At 46.4% G+C, this 16,464-nt stretch overlaps 1 protein-coding gene across 1 annotated transcript in view; it reads left to right on the forward strand.

Moving 5' to 3' along the window:
• Positions 1 to 16,464, forward strand: part of NIBAN1 (niban apoptosis regulator 1) — a 68,511-nt gene that overhangs the window by 23,767 nt on the left and 28,280 nt on the right. The window contains exons 2-5 of the mRNA XM_086617692.1: positions 7,319 to 7,449; positions 8,855 to 8,986; positions 9,297 to 9,411; positions 10,953 to 11,120. Coding sequence (XP_086473818.1) covers positions 7,319 to 7,449; positions 8,855 to 8,986; positions 9,297 to 9,411; positions 10,953 to 11,120 — 546 coding nt within the window. The remainder of the gene's footprint in view (positions 1 to 7,318; positions 7,450 to 8,854; positions 8,987 to 9,296; positions 9,412 to 10,952; positions 11,121 to 16,464) is intronic.

Consider the following 16,464-nt stretch of genomic DNA (forward strand, 5'->3'; position numbering starts at 1 on the left):
CCAGATTGTTGGAGAGAGGTTGTCCATCCATATCCCGCAGCACAAGAGATGACACACGTACGGGAAGAGGTGTGAAGAAGCTGGAGGGAGTGGTGTCCCAGGGCTGGCACATGTCTGTGAAGCGCAGGTGAAAAGGAGTAGATGTACTCAGTGGTGGAAGAATCCCATGCGTTGTCCCAATGAAAGACGTTGTGCATGGATGGCTACAAGTCACATCTTCAGATGTCTGCGTCTCTGCTACTTCTGCGTTTCAAGTGTGCATGAAACACGTTGCACCCCAGCCCGTTGCTTTGCAATCGCTGATTGATGCTAAAATACATCTCCCTGGTCATTTCCATCTTGGCAGCTGGTCTCAAATAAAATACCCTGGCAACGTGTCGTGCAGTCGGAGGGAATCGCGTGCTTCTTGCAAAGGACGTAGCATGGAAATAACGTGAGTGCCATCGAGATATCCTCCAGAGCGTTTCAGGTTACAGCAGATGCTTGCGAAGGCGTGGAAGATGCACTTCATGATGGTTAACCACAGATCAAAGCTCTGATAGTCCTGGCTCTGCATTTGCTGAGAAGGATTTTCTTAATCCTGCTCTGGGATGGAAGGGGAAAGGGGAAAGGAAAGTAGGAACGAATCTCTTGAGCTTGACCCAAGAACCGGTCTGTGTTTAAGCAGGATCAGTGCTCTGTATTTTGCTCTGTGTTTTTAATAATGTATTCAGAATTAATTTAAAATGGCAGGATCCATAGTTAAATCAGAAATACTCTGAAGAAAACACGCCTTTTCTTTAGAGCCTATGAGCTCTGTCTCGCCCAGGGCTGTCTGCTCCCTCGTGCTCATGAAGTTGCCCGAGAAGAACATTATCAGTGTACAAACCTGTTGAAATCTGCGGGATAATTGTGCAGCTCAGTATAAAATTGAGCCTCGTTTAGCAGAGCACCTGAGGAAGAGCTAAGCACTCGAGTAAAACTGTAGAAAGGGAGATCTGCAAGGCTGGAACGGAGCCTGTTATTTTTGGCTCCTCCTTTGCCTCGGATCAAGTTTACATCAACTTGCAAACATCTTTGCTTCGCTTGCCCTGGGAGAGAAGCTTTGCTTCTGGTGGAGCACAAATTCCACACTCACGGTCTCAATTAGCAAACTTGCTTCGAAATCTGATTTTTTAAAATTTTTTTTCCAAAAGGCAGCTTCGACTTTCCCACTTGTCCTATAGGGAAGTTGGGTTGAGCACCCAAGGAGTGCTTACATGGTGAGCTTTAGGAGGAGGATGATCTGAGGTGTGATGGGTGTTATTCTCTCCCATGGATTGAGTTTTGGGTGACTCACTGGAATTTTACCAGTGCCATTCAGCATCCGCGTTGCAGATGGATAATCTGGGAGTGGTGCACGCTGGTGTAGTTACAGCATTACAAGTTTTTAATGAGAGTAGCCTCCATTAATACGAAGCAAGGCTGAGAGTAAATAGTTGGTTTCGATATTTTATCGGGTGCAAATGGTGCTCTTCAGTATGTCTGCACAGGGAAGAGGAGAGGCTCCACTGGAGAACTTCTGGGTTTGGCTGGGCAAGTGCAGATAAACCTGCGGAGAGGTGATGCAGCCAAATCAGAACATGGGGTTTGTGTCTGTCATCCCTTTTTTTGCATAACAGATACTAAGTCATGACTCAACGGATAATCGAAATGCTGTTTCTATAAATACAGATTAAACTGGGCTCTGCTTTCAACAGCAAAGAGAGTGTTTTATATTGTTTCCCTGTACCCGTGAGATAAAGCCTGGGGGCACTTGGATTTAAACAGGAACAATTTCCAGGTGGTACCTTAAGTATTGCACAAGAAAAGACCGTAGGAAAGAGGGAATCGCTGGTAATTTCCGCTGCGCTATTACGTCTCCCAGAGAGCTGGAAGGTGGTAGGCACTGTTAGAGAGGATATGCCAAAGAGAATTGCTTTTACAGGTTTTCTGGTCACCAGAAGTATTTAATAAGTGCTAATGATGTTTGAAATGTGTGGGTGAATTCAGGAAGAGCAGCTTTTACGTGCAGTATTGCAGCAGAAGCAGCTTCTCTCCACGGCGAGCATCCGACCCGTTTCCGATTCACAGGGCTCAAGTAGAGCATCTACAATTTCAGACATTTGTCTCAATCAGAGGTTGCATTTATCTTGGACTTGGGATGAAGTTGACCTATGAGCTGAACACTGAAATAATTTTGTTAACTCATTTTGCTCCTACCTTGATGGTCTATAAAAATAAGATTATACGTCTGGATGGATGGATGGATGGGTGGTAGTAATTCTAAAGCTTGTTACTGAACTTGCTGACTAACATTAATGCACACAGTAGGTATTGTTTAGAACCATGTCCCCAGTTGGGTTGCAGTCCTGGCTGGCCAACTGATCTTTTTATATTTACTTCTGACAGCTTTGCTTGTGGCCTCGTTGGAGAAATCCAAGGACTAAGTCATTTGTTCCTGTCGTGTCTCAGTACTTCACACTTGTTAAAAGTGCTGGGTGTACTGGCACTCAGCGTGCACAAGGCTTATTGTTTCTTTTAGGTTTTATTTTGTCTAGAGTTTGCTTTGATGCAGCAAATCATCTACCCTTTCTACAGTTCATGTCCCTCAGGGCACAAAGTATATTTTCCAGCAGGCTTAAATGGTTTAAGAACTTAAATCCCCCAGACCTCCAAAGAGATTTGTATTCACTGATGGTGGTATTTTTTGAAAACCCCATTCAGAAGGTGCTGAGTGCAAGCAATTGTGCTAGGAAGAGGTCATCTTGCTACCCTTGGAAGGGTCATCTTACTACCAAACACCATATTTAAGTGGAATAACAACTTTTATGGCAAGTCCTTACCTCTTTCTCATCCTGACTTCCAAATGGCTGGAGTCCAGTGAGTGTGACCAACCCCTCTCTTGTATGCCAGCCAAGAACTTATTGTTTTCTGACCTTTTTTTCCTGAATTTTCCTGACCTGCATCCGTAGTGGCCATTTGGCAACACGTTGAGAGCAAAGGAGCGTGGCAGGGCGAGTTAGCCAGGCTGTGTGCGGCCGTCCCACCAGGCTGAAAGCCAATGACTACACCGGCAGAAATTTCATGGGAGAACTTGCCAAAGAGTGCCCTTGTCTTTGAAAGTTGTGTGTCAGTTTATTTCAATGAAAGCAGTGAAACCCAAAATACAAAGTCATGTATTTGAGGACATGCTGTGGGTCTGATCACTTGAGTTGCATACAAGTGTCCACCATGGGTGACACACAGTTAAGAAGGTCAAAGGCGGCGGAGAAGTGGGAAGAAACAAGTTTAGGGGAGAATTCCTGATTTCCAGTGGGGCAACTGGCAGATGTTTCTTGCTTCTCAGCACAATGACATTTGTTTTTAGTCTTAAAAGACGTATCATAACTCGATGCTAAACTTGTGGTCAAGTGCAAAGGTGATTCGGCAGAAGAGGAGATGCATCATGAATCAATTGAGAAGTTTATTCTTTAGCAAGATCTAAACACTCAACAAGGAGGGAACATCTGTGTGAGCAGACCCTTGCCACCTTAATTTGACAGAAGTCCTTCCACCTCCATCACTGTCATCTTTTGCTGCTGATAGTTTCAGTTGCATGCAGGCTTCTGCTGGAGATGATGAAGTTAGGTATTCTTCTAGGATAAACATCCATCTAGCTGCCGAGTTTCAGATCATATTTATACGGGCTGGAGCTGCGCTGGTGCCAGAGCAACCAAGTGGGAAAGTTGGCCTGGCTCCATATAAACAGCTCTGACTAAGCAAGCCTCACTAAATTTGGAAAAGAATGAGGGAGAATTCATTTTTCTGCTGCCCTGGAGTATTTTATCTGCAGTTACCCCGTGTTATCATTTCATGGGAAGAGTTTCTATTACTCATGACTGTTCCCATCGTGTTTGTTTTCAGATAGCGTATTTTTATCTTCTGTAAACCAAAAGAGTTTAAAGATCCATCGACGAACAATGGATCAAGGGTCCATCTGCTTCTCTTCCCACCCGCAGGTAGCATTGCAATTCCTGTTCAACCAAACAATGCAAGGCCAGATCCTCCTGTGGTGCCACTCACAATCTCTTCAAGAAAACCTCTTCTTCTAATTTTAAGAGGGAATAGTATTTTTAATACAGACATCCTTTGCTACAAGTAGTGCAAAGACTGGAATAAATAGCCTGAAATATTTGCTTCTCAATTCATGCTTTGGTTGATTGTAAATATAGTCTGCACATAAAGATTATGCCGATGTCATATTTCTCACTTGCATACATTATGAATTGCATAGCTCCTTTCTTTTTGGACTTTAAGTCAATCTAAGAAATGTTTGACACTGAAGAATCATGCTTCTGAGCCCATTTACCCATAATCGAAAGACTTTGCCAAAATCACAGGTATTTCCTGCAATTGTTGGAGGGTTTTTTCCCAACACCAGAATTTTGTTCTTTGTCCCACTTCCTCTACAAATTTTTACTGCAGGATGCAGGCAGCAGGCAAGTGAGGTCCAGTGTCCCGGAGCTCTCCGTAACACATTAAGAGGCCACTGCAAGCTGGAAAAGAAAAAAAACATGGTAAAAAATAGGGGCAAACCCTGAGCAGGAAACTCTGCTGGGGCTGAGGCCAACAACATCCTACTGCTGGCTGGGACCAAAAGAGGAAAAAATGAAAAAAAATGCTATAAAGAAGATTTTGGGAAGCTTTGTCCTTATTTGGAGAATAAGTTTATGCCTCTGCCCAAAGCAGGCTGGTTTCTAAATTTATTTTACTAACAGTTGCTTGAGAGGATATCAAGAAACAAAGCCAGATCTCAAAAACACCTTCCCCCTGCCTTCTCCCCGGCTCTACCTGCTCCCCAGCGGTGCAGGGGGATGGGGAATGGGGGGCTGCAGGTCAGTTCATCACACAATGTTTCTGCCGCTCCTTTCCCAAAGGAGGAGGACTCCTGACACTCCTTTCCCTGCTCCAGTGGATCCCCTCGTCACGGGACAGCCCACAGACTTCTCCACCGTGAGTCTTTCCCACAGGATGCAATCCTGACCCACCGGATTGCCCTGGCACGGGCTGTTACCACGGAGTCACGAATTCTTAGGGAGCTGCCACCCGCTCCGGCGTGGAGTCCTCCATGGGCTTCAGATGCATCTCTGCTTTGTCATGTGTCTCATTCCCTACGCCCTCCCTCAGGCTCAGCATCTGCTCCAGCGCGGGCTCTCCCCGGGCTGCGGTGGGTCTGTGCCCCACACTCTGCTATGGCTGTGGGGGGCTGCTGCCCCTCCCCGTGGGCTGCGGGCAGTCCCCGCTCCGGCACCTCCTCCCACCCCACCGCGCTGACCACGGTCCATGGGGCCGTTTTTCTCCGTCTCAGCCCTCTCCAGATCCCTTGGCCTAGCGCACCCGGGCATGGGGTCCTCCCTGCGCTCTCTCCTCTGCGCCACCGCGGCCATCTTCATCCGGTGGGGCTGGTTTGGCGTGGGCAGAACCGCCCAGGGATGGGGAGGGGGCATGATGGATAACTTTCTCTTTTGCATGCACGTCCGCCTAACTACAGCCATGTGAATGTAATTACCGGGAAGTTACGGAGTAATTAAATATTGTGGCTACCTGGATTAATGAGATTACCTCCAACAGCCTGGTCTTGTCCCACATTAGGAGCAGATCGGAGCTGCACCTGAAATAAGCACCTTACAAAATCTTTTGCCATTGTCCATCTCTGCAAACTCCTTAGCAAACTACCTGTTTGTCCATGGCAGTCTCAGCCACACAGATTTGGGGTTTTAAAATGGAAATAAGGTAGCCAGAAATGGTGAATCTTGGGCCATGACATCTTCTACACCAGAGCATCCCATGTACTTTCTCCCCTAAAATCCCATACACTTAGTATTGTAACGATCCACAGCTTTTCTCTTCCTTTAACCGTATTTAAAATTATTTAAGATTTAAAAAGATGAACATCCAGGGAACTGCGCTGTCATTTAACCCCCCTTTTTTGGTGAGAAATAGCAATAAAATCCATAGTAATCCAGGAAGTTCTGCGTGGTTACTTTCGAAGGATTATGCTTTTATGCTTGAAACAGCAAATCTGTCCAGACCTCTCTCTGATTTCATCGTAGCTGTTACAGACTCACAGCCCGTTGTGTAAAATATAGAAACATCCAGGAAACTCCCAGTGAGTCCCTTTTGGTGGTGGTGCTGGTGGGTGGCTGGAAGGAGTTTGTCAAGCTGGGAACATAATCATGGGATGCAGGTCCTTCAGCTCTTCCAGGACTCTGGAGGTCACGGTGCTTCTTGCTGGTTCCCCTTTTTAGCCTGAATGCCAGTCCTGATTTAGGAATTCCATGTATACGAAAGGCTTCAAGAAATCACACTTTGGGAACCACCATTTTTTTGTCTCATACAGAAAATTTGATTTTTTTTTTTTTCCCTGAGAGGGACAAAATAAAATTTTGAAAGCATCCGAATTGCTTGAGGTGTGAAATCAAGTTTCTCTGGTTTACGCTCAGAAAAACCCCTTTGTTATGGGGTTCCTTAATACAAGGAAGAAAGGGATCTCTCCAGTATCCAGGACAATCTGGAAGCTCTCTAGATCATAGTCCAGGTTTTGGTTTTCACGTTGCCACCGACTTGTTGGGTCACGTACGTGCGCATGGCTTTAACTTTTAGCTTCACTTCCCTGTCTGTAAAGCGTTGTTATTTCTTTGATAGAGTTAATGAGTTAATTACTTGTAAATGGCTTTAAGGTTCCCAGAAATGAGACTGTCCGAGTGTTTATTGCTCCTGATGGGATCTTGATCATAGCAAGACAATACAAGATTAGTGTTTATTGCAGCGTGACTGAGTATCTGTTTACGTTAAAACAGAGACTGCAGTGCCCGAGCCTAGAAAACATCCTTTGTAGGAGCTTTGAGTCAGCTTTAAAATCTGATTATGTGATAAAATTGGCTAATAGGGCTAAACAGTAGCCAGCATCACTTGAGTATGTGTTTCTTGAAAAACCTTATCAGCTCTCAAACACCCACGGCCCTGTGGCACTGTGTCCTAGGGAGAGGCAGATGGCATCTTTTCTTAGAGAAATGGATTTGAGATATGTTTTGCCCACTCTTAGAAGGAAAAAACAATGTTTTCTCTATATGGGTAAGACCTGGACAAATTCCCTCTCTGCTTGGTTATCACAACAGCTGAACACATCTCCGAGGGTTTCCTGATTTGCCATGCAGCAAGTGGCCATTGGTAGGCTTGGGTAATATTTTGGGTCGCTGGTGATAACCGTTTCGGTTCTGCATTATGATTTCTGAGCTGATGTACGTTAAATACAATCAAATCTCTATTTCTCCTTCAGGAAAAACAGAGGCCGTCATCAAAAACTTCAGCCCGCACTACAGGCGCCAGTACGCGGTGGCTTTCTGCAGGCACGTGCAGGATGAGCTGGAGCAGCACCGGGATTCCCAGTCCCAGTTCCTGAAAACCAAGGTAGGGGGGCACGGGAGCCCTTCCCCTTCCTCAAGCTGCCATACAGCTCTGGTCTCTTGCATGAAATAATTAATGCATTAACTAGTTAAATCACACATGGAATAGTCGTCATGTATGAGAAACGTGAGCTGGAAGTGTCTCAGCTACTGGCTTGGGCTCAGTTTTCTTGTTTTGCCCGGTGTTGAATGCCCTCAAGTACAGTTAACAGGTGGTACAGATGCTCAAAGCCTCTAAAAGTCAAACCCGAAGGATTTTTAAAGTTATTTGAATGTTTCTGTATAGGCAAGCCCAGTACAGAAGTGTTCTTTCAGCTTCTTGTGTTGGATGGTTGAATGCATAATAAATACTTATCTAGGGCATTTTCTGTGTGTATTTTCTTGTGTATAACCCAAGTGTACACGGTAGTTCTGCAAGCACAGATGTTGGATTTGGTTCAGTTAGGTTTTTAGGTAGAAAAGTTGCATTTGGGTGCAGGTTTAAAGTTTGTTTTTTAAAATTCCTCTTTGTTATGGTCTCGCTTGGTTGTCTCATCGTAGCGCGAGGAGAACCATGACACGAGTTTCTGGTACAAAGCGTGCATTTCATCAAGGTAGAGTTGGACACTTGGACAAAACCAGGTTTTGCAAGAATCTTGGCACAGAAATCGTACGTTCTGGGCAGAAATTTATGTAGGAAACCTAATTAACCCTGTAGCCACATAAAGGGGCTACATAAAGTTCCATAAAGAAGATGGTGATAATCCCCTCTGTGAATTGAGCTATGGAGAGCTGGCTTTTGCTCGAGGAGGAGAGACAAAAAGAGAGATGAAAGTCTCTTTGTTAGAGGAAAATGCAGAGAACCAGCCTTCAATATTAAGAAGATACCTGTCTAAATTTTTCGTCCGTGTTGGAAGTCACGGGTTTCCAATGCTTTTGGAATGACGAGGGTAAAGCAACGAGGTGGGATGTGAAAGGTGGGATGATAGAAGAGCCATGTCTTTCAGAAAGATGCATGGCAGTTACAGGAGCACAGGTGCAAAAACGCTACAAAGAAATGGGAAATAATTTACTATTTTATAAAAAACCTCTTTGCTGCATCAATGAAGTGGTTTTAGTACGTAGTGGAAAATGGGAGATGATGAACTACAAGTCATCTTGTGTGCAGCATGCCACCCGAAAGGTAAATAAGAACGTCTCTGTCTCAGAAATCTGGAAGTATTTTTAGGAGGCAGAGCTCTTCTGCTGCCTCCTCACCTCAGGCTGCAAGAATTTGATCATGTGTGTAGTAGCTGCCCGGATCAGGGAGATGTTTGTGACTCCAAATTGCATTTGAAGACTCAAAAGGCCTCGTAGCAGCCTTGTGGAAACGTAGAAATAAAAGCTTCAAAGTGGCCAGTGATTTCAAATCTCAAAAATTGTCTTTGTAGCCCCCGCTGGAAGCTGGGACGGTCTTGTACGAAGCAGAGCTGCTGCATTTTGCCGAGGATCTGAAGAAGTGGAAGGACAGATACGTCGTCGTCAAAAACGACTACACCGTGGATTGCTTTGACACCAAAGAGGTAAATACTTCTTCCTCCTACATTCTTCCGCTCCCAAATAAACTGATATCCCGTGAATTTGCCGCTGCTGCTGCCTCTTTTTTAGGGATATGGCCGATAAGCACTGAGAGGGTATTTTTAAATGCATTTTTTTACATTTAACCATGGTTTAGATTTGACGTGGCTGGGGAATATATCCAAAATTCAGTCTGACATAAAAACTTCCCCTTTGGGGAGTATCCCCGTGCATTAGCTTTGTCAATAAGTTGCATATTTTCTGTGTTCCCTCTCCTTAAATCTCTCTTTGCCTCCCTCTCTCTTGATTTTCCAGGCCTACCAGAAAGGAGCCAGCCCTAAATATCACGTTCTTCCTGCAGGAGGCAAAGTACTGACTTCAGAAGAAGATTACAACTTGCTGTCTGATAAACATTTCCCAGATCCTGTTGGTAAGGCCCGCTCGAAGCTGAACTGCCAAAAACTCCCTCTTCCTTACGCACATCTCTTCTGGGCAGGCTTTGGCTTTAAATTTAAAAAGATGATGGGCACACAGCCCTTTTTCGGTCAAAGCACAGCTCCAGAGTGGACGTACACAGAAGATACTACAAGCTAACATTCAGAGAAATGCTGGCTCCCTGTTTTTTCCAGCATCCCGGCACAAAGGTGCTGGAAGCTGTGCAGAAGCAGGGCAGGAACCACACCACCATTGTTCCCGGGCTTTGTTAATATTCCTGGTTTATTTGTTTCCATTTTTAGATGCCAGCTGTCTGTATTGACTCACAGTTGATAAGAAGTCCCACAGAGAGGACAGGAAGGTTGCAGCTGCTGAATTTGTTGTTTCTGGGATGGGAACCGCTGTGGTCCTGCCCACCCCCACCCCGCTCCACGAAGATGGAGAAAATCTGGGCTTTAAAGGAGCCAATCTCATGTTTCAGAGTCAGACTGGGAAAATGGGATGCGACATAAGGAAAGGGCAACGTGTAGACAAGGATTTATATTTTGAGTCCTGCCTGATGCCACTTAAAGTTATGACTGTTGGGAGGTGTCCCCCTTACGCCTTTTTCCCAAGACGTAGGGTGGTCAGAGGGTAGCATGAGGCAGAGATGTCCTCTCTGTATCACCACAGGAGTTGGGGTTGAGCAACATGGAGCAGCCCAAGGCCTTGTGGGCTTCCCATGGCTCTCCCTGCACAAAGAGTGGCTCAGGTAGTCTTTTGTGGCCCTTCTCCCCTTCTGTGCGATGCTGAAGACCCTCTGAGATGATCCACTTGTGGCTGGGCTCTCAATGCATGGCGCAGAGACAAGAGTGGGTTTGGTCATCCATTATAGACAGTGTTGCACAGCATCTTCTGTGTGCAGTGACTCAGGGCAGGTGGAAACTGAAGCTACTTAATACTTTCTTTGGTTCATCTTCAAGAGCTTGAAGTGCCAGTTCATAAGGCCGTCTTGCAGTTGTGTTTGGAAACCCTGGAAGCCAGGGAACCACTGCTCTTCCTACATGGTTTAATGCAGTTTTTTCTATATGTAAGACCATATAGGATCATATAGTCTCTGTGGAAGAGACCAGTGTTGCCCATTAAGTTACTTACTTGCCATGAAAACCTTTTCCCTAGCAGTTACAATCCAATAAAATAGTTACTCCAGAATTTTACCAGAAATACGTAGCGTATGTCCACCTTGAATACAAAACAAGAGGGCATCACTTTGCTATGGTATAACGTAGAGAGGTGGTTGGTGCCTGCTGAGTTTGCCCGTCCCAGCTGTGTCCTCCTACCCTCCGTGCCAAATCGCTTGGATCAAAGAGAAGACAGGATTTTTTCATACCTCATGCTTCCCTGCTAGCAAGGACCTGTTCTCTCTGTCATAGAATCATAGAATGGTTTGGGTTGTGAGGGACCTCAAAGATCATCTAGTTCCAAAGCAGAAGAAAAGACCCAAACTCCTCAAAGAAATCTGCAGATTTCACATGGAGGTGTGTTTTTTTTGTGTAGGGTCGAGTGAGAAGGAGGTGGCTCAAGCCTTCGTTCAGCTGCCGAGGGAGTTCCCGGTTTACCTGTGGCAGCCCTTCGCCCGACACAGCTACTATTGCTTCCCGGAGCCAGAAGCTCAGAGGCGGTTCAGTGCCGTGCTGGGGGACTGCGTGAGACACTCAAACCACGGTGAGTGCACAAAGGACCTCTTCCTCCACGTCGTTCACCCCCGTGAAGGTTTAAGTAGCTTCAAATTATAGTAAAAAAGCTGTAGAAAAATGCGAGTCACTTAGGAAAGACACTTTGCTTTCAGTTCCTTGAGGAATGTGTTGACATACCTCTTCTTCTTGCTTTGCTGGCAGTGAAGTTAGGCAGATTTTTGCTGCAGCGTAGTCAGCTTGGGTAGAAAAACATGGGAATTGCTCTGAAAGTGGCATTCCGCGCTCTGACCACTCATCTAAATCCAGTATCACGATGCAAAATCATAAGAGATATTTAAATAAATACGGCACGGCAAACTCCCACCTGTGTTTGCAAGCTTGACAAATCCGTCGTGGATGTAGACGACCAGGTTTGTACAACGTGGAGGGAACGTGGTCTCCCAGTACGTTTCTGTGATGTTACACATACGTCACTCGTGGTCAAACATCTGATGTTTTCCGCAGGCGTTTGGATGGCAGCTCAAGCCCCAGCCGTTGTTAAGCTTTGTAGGAGGAACATGAACGGTGTGTAAGACACAGGAATGATTGTTTGCACAAGGGTAAACTTGAAATCTCACTTTCTGAGCATGTTAGACTGGAAAACTTAAAAAAAACCCCATAAACTTGTGTCTTGGTAGGATTGTAGAAATAACCATGCTCCCATGAAATTGGAGGAGCATTTATGAGTTGTATCCTTCAGAAAAAGAAACGCTTCCCTGTTTTTCAGATGACTTTTCTGTGTTTTCCATCAAGCTGACCTGGTTGCCTCGCTGGTGTCCAGGCTCTTTCATGCCTGTAGTGTCGCTTTTGAGTCTTATCAGCTCCTGCTGCCCTTGGTGGGAGATGGGAACACTCAGGAACTTCTCCAACAATCTCAGCTACTTGGGCCTGAAGGTTGTGCTTGTATATAGATGAATTGAGAACGCAGTCTGTGAAGTCACTTTTACTTACAGAAGTGGCTCCCAATGTTTTATTTTTTAGCAGTCACTTTTGTCTCTTGGCTATTATCTTTACCCCATTACCTTCAGTCTCACGCTGTCCTCCCCAGATGCTTCTCAACTGCCATCTCTTTTCATAGGATCATAGAATGATTTGAGTTGGAAGGGACCTCAAAGATCCAACCCCCCTGTCATGGGCAGGGACACCCTCCACTTTGCTCAAAGCCTCATCCAACCTGGCCTTGAACACTGCCAGGGATGGGGCATCTACAGCTTCTCTGGGCAACCTGTGCCAGTGCCTTACAACCCTCTGAGCGAAAAATTTCTTCCTTAGATCTAATCTAAATCTCCCCTCTTTCAGTTTAAAGCCATTGCCCCGTGTCCTGTCACTGCACGCCCTTGTAGAAAGTCCCTCTCCAGCTTTCCTGTAGCCCCTTTAGGTACTGGAAGGCTGCTAGAAGGTCTCCCCGGAGCCTTCTCTTCTCCAGGCTGAACAGCCCCAACTCTCTCAGCCTGTCTCCATAACAGAGGTGCTCCAGCCCTCGGATCATCTTTGTGGCCTCCTCTGGATCCACTCCAACAGCTCCATGTCCTTCTTGTGTTGGGGACCCCAGAGCTGAACACAAAACTGAAGGGGGGGTCTCAGGAGAGCAGAGTACAGGGGCAGAATCCCCTCCCTGGACCTGCTGGCCACGCTGCTTTGGATGCAGCCCAGGACACGGTTGGCTTTCTGGGCTGCCAGCACACATTGCCGGCTCCTGGTGAGCTTCTCCTCAACCAGCACCCCCAAGTGCTTCTCCTCAGGGCTGCTCTCAATCCGTTCTCCACCAGCCTGTGCTTGTGCTTGGGATTGCCCTGAACAATGTGCAGGACCTTGCACTTGGCCTTGTTGAACTTCATGAGGTTCGCATGGCCCCACCTCTCAAGCCTGGCTGGCATCCCTTCCCTCCAGTGTGTGTTTTCCCTTGTCTCCACTGCCAAAAGCATTCCTGGTCTCTTTCAGGATGCCATTCCCATGATGAAAACACACATTACTGTATTTCTAAGCAGCTCTCTAAGATGCACAGCTATTTGCACGGTGCTCGGTGGTGGCTGGTGGCAGGTGCCTTCTTCACAGGACATGCAGGATTCTTGATCCGGATGCGAGCCAGGTGGTGTACACTCCCCTGGCATTCAGTGGTCCGTCTCTCCAGCTCGTTTCCCAGCTCCTGCTGAAGGTGGTGAGATGCAGCGTGCCCTTCTAGCTCTGAGAGCCTCCTACAAACTGGAGGAAGCAGCTCTGATGCAAATCTGTGTAGGTGTGGAGAGGCTGAGGGCCAAAACACCCTGGCAAAGCAAGTCCCCAGGCACGGGGACTGCAAAGACTGTTTCACAGCTAGATTAACATGGGTTGGAGGCACCAATCTAGAAGGAACACACCTTCACTTGACATTTCCAAATAGCTTAAATCTCAATAAATATTCCCTATATAGCTGCCAGAGGAACCCGAATTCCCGTAGCGTGCCCGAGGGCACGTTTTTGGTATTGGTTAGCCTGGTTTCAGCTGCAGCGGTCATACGGTATGAACGCGCTCCGGACTTCGGAAAGCCACCCCTTTGCTCCTCACCAGGGTTTGGTGAGGAGCTGGGGATACAATCAAGTTTTCCTGGCACCGTCAGTCTTCCATGACTTGGAGCCTGTTGATTAGGTTTGGGGTTTTTCATTTCTCTCTTCTGGAGCAAGTGTAACAGGCTTGACAGAGCTTTTGGCAGCCTGTTTTTTTTCCTTAAAGTTCAGCACATTGCTCCAGGGGCCAATCCTGAATTGGCAGAAGCTGGGACTAGATGACCTAATAGGTCTTTTCCATCTCCAGTGCCTGCGAGCCTGTGTTTTATTTTATTTCATATGGCTCAGCTATTGCTCATTTGTTCATCTCTTCCAGGATTTATCTCTCTCAGCTTTTTCCGTGGTCAAATTCTTCTCTGACAGAAGATGCTTGGTGACACCAGAGTGCCTTCATCAAGGCTCATCCTTTCTGTCCCGTTATTTCTGCTCAACAGGCTGATTGGCAGATGAAGACAGTCTGGAGTAAGACCTACTGTTACACCAGTAAAAGTGAATAGGTTTTTACAGCTAAGGAAATAGGAGCCCATTATTTTCTGGATTTCTTGGAGTTATACCATCTCCTAGAAATCTAGGTGGAAAAATGATGACTGACCAGCACCCCGGTAACCTTAACTCTGCCCATAGAGTGACCTTCTTCAGGGCTTTATTTTTTTTTTTCCAAGGACTTTGTATTGATTTATATTTGTTCTTACATGACTGAAAGTTGTGACTTTATTAGTACTTTTTAAAGCCTTATTTGTGAACAATTCTGCCTACAAAAACCAGCTATCTGACGAAGTTACAGGCACATGCAGGAATACCATGGGTCGTAAGGCTCGTGACATGAAAATGATCTGTGTGTTCTTTTATTAAGAGAGAAAAAATGTGAAAAATCCTTCGAGTTCAGTTGTGGAATATAGTTTAGTGGGATAAGGAGCAGCGGCCAAGGCAGCGCTCGCCCCACCTCTAAAAAGCGCCGAGTTGACTTTTGCCAGGGCAGATTTGGCAAGGGCAGGAGAAAGACAGATGTAATGTCTGATCAGAAGTTGCCTTTCTGTCTTTTCTATAATCTCCCACTTCTGGAAAGGAAAAGATCACACTGGGCTGCAGCTAAAAACTTCGAGAAGTTTTTGATTCACGTCTCTTTTCTCCCAGGAAGCAGAATTACACAGTGGCTCTTGCTGACCAGAAAGCTGGAGTGAATCAGCGTGCGGTCTCACGGCGGAGCTGCCCTGGCATTCAGCTGTTTCCTCTCTTTCCAGTCCCTCTGTTAGAAATAACTGGTCCAGCCCGCGTTTCGGGGTTTTCTGGTCAGAACTCATGGTCAGGAGAATAATTACAAAAGCGTTTGGGTTTAGAGATCGCCGCGTGCGAATATGATTCAGATGTACGGACTGCGGGTTCTCCTCCCCCCTTCAAATTTTCCTGTTGTGTTTGTCCTTTTCACTAATTGATGAGGATTTCCTTCATTATCAATGGAAAATGTAGGTTTTTAACACCCTTCTTGAGTACAATTTGGATAAAGCGTATTTAAATCCTTTAAAATGAGCTTAAGCCAATCCAGACCTGACCAGTGGACCGGTTTCCACACTGGTCATGGCTTTGAAAATATTCTAGCAAACTGGATGCGTACGCTGAGATTCTCTGAATTATCCTTACTCTGCAAGTTGATTGAGTGATTAATCCGTGTGCAGAAATCATCCCAGTTCAGTGCTTCATCTGGGCAGCCCCCACTATTTGCTCTTTGCAAGATGGCTTTCGTGATGCTTCAGGATCTCGGGAGGGATCAAATGCTTTTTGGGTTTTAAGCCCCGAGGTTGGGTGATTAAGGGCTAATTAATGAAAACACAAGTGCCCAGGGAGCAGCAGCAGAACCAAAACAAACTGATGGGTGTAGAGGGGGCCTCGACTGGGCTGCCCTGGTGCTCAGAGGAGGGGGCTCAGCTCACGGTCCCACTGTGAAACCCACCCAGGTGGGCCACCAGCGGCTCTCCCAACCGCCTCGCAGTCGGAAGGGCTGTCATTGCCTAAGCAGGTACAGGACTCGTTGTAGGATGGAGGGGAAGAGCATTTGGAGATTGTGTAAAGCGTATTATGGGATGTTTTCCAGGAGACTGTGAGAATATGCGAGATTTATTATGGGATGTTTAGGGGAAGGACCCAAGGTGGGAAAAGGGTAGGATCAAAGTGGATCGCAGAGGAGCAAGCGTGGGATAACAAAGGGGAAAAAAGAGATAAAAGGGATCAGTTGAGTGTGAACAGGAGGCTGGTCAATACACTTGTCCAGTCAAGCCCCATGCTTGATCATGGAATCAGAGAATGGTTTGGGTTGGAAGGGACCTCAAAGATCATCTAGTTCCAACCTCCCTGCCATGGGCAGGGACACCTTCCACTTCCTACTACTGGAGCACCTCTGGTATGAAGACAGGCTGAGAGAGCTGGAGCTGTTCAGCCTGGAGAAGAGAAGGCTCAGGGGAGACCTTCTAGGAGCCTTTCAGTACCTAAAGGGGCTACAAGAAAGCTGGAGAGGGGCTTTTGACAAGGATGTGTAGTGACAGGACACGGGGCAATGGCTTTAAACTGAAAAAGGGAGGATTTAGATTAGATCTAAGGAAGAAATTTTTCGCTCAGAGGGTTGTAAGGCACTGGCACAGGTTGCCCAGAGAAGCTGTGGCTGCCCCATCCCTGGAAGTGTTCAAGGCCAGGTTGGATGAGGCTTTGAACAACCTGGTGTAGTGGAGGGTGTCCCTGCCCATGGCAGGGGGGTTGGAACTAGATGATCTTGAAGGTCCCTTCCAACCCAAACCATTC

The sequence above is a fragment of the Tauraco erythrolophus genome, chromosome 10 (assembly GCF_009769465.1).
Source record: "Tauraco erythrolophus isolate bTauEry1 chromosome 10, bTauEry1.pri, whole genome shotgun sequence".
In the NCBI taxonomy this organism is placed as follows: domain Eukaryota; kingdom Metazoa; phylum Chordata; class Aves; order Musophagiformes; family Musophagidae; genus Tauraco; species Tauraco erythrolophus.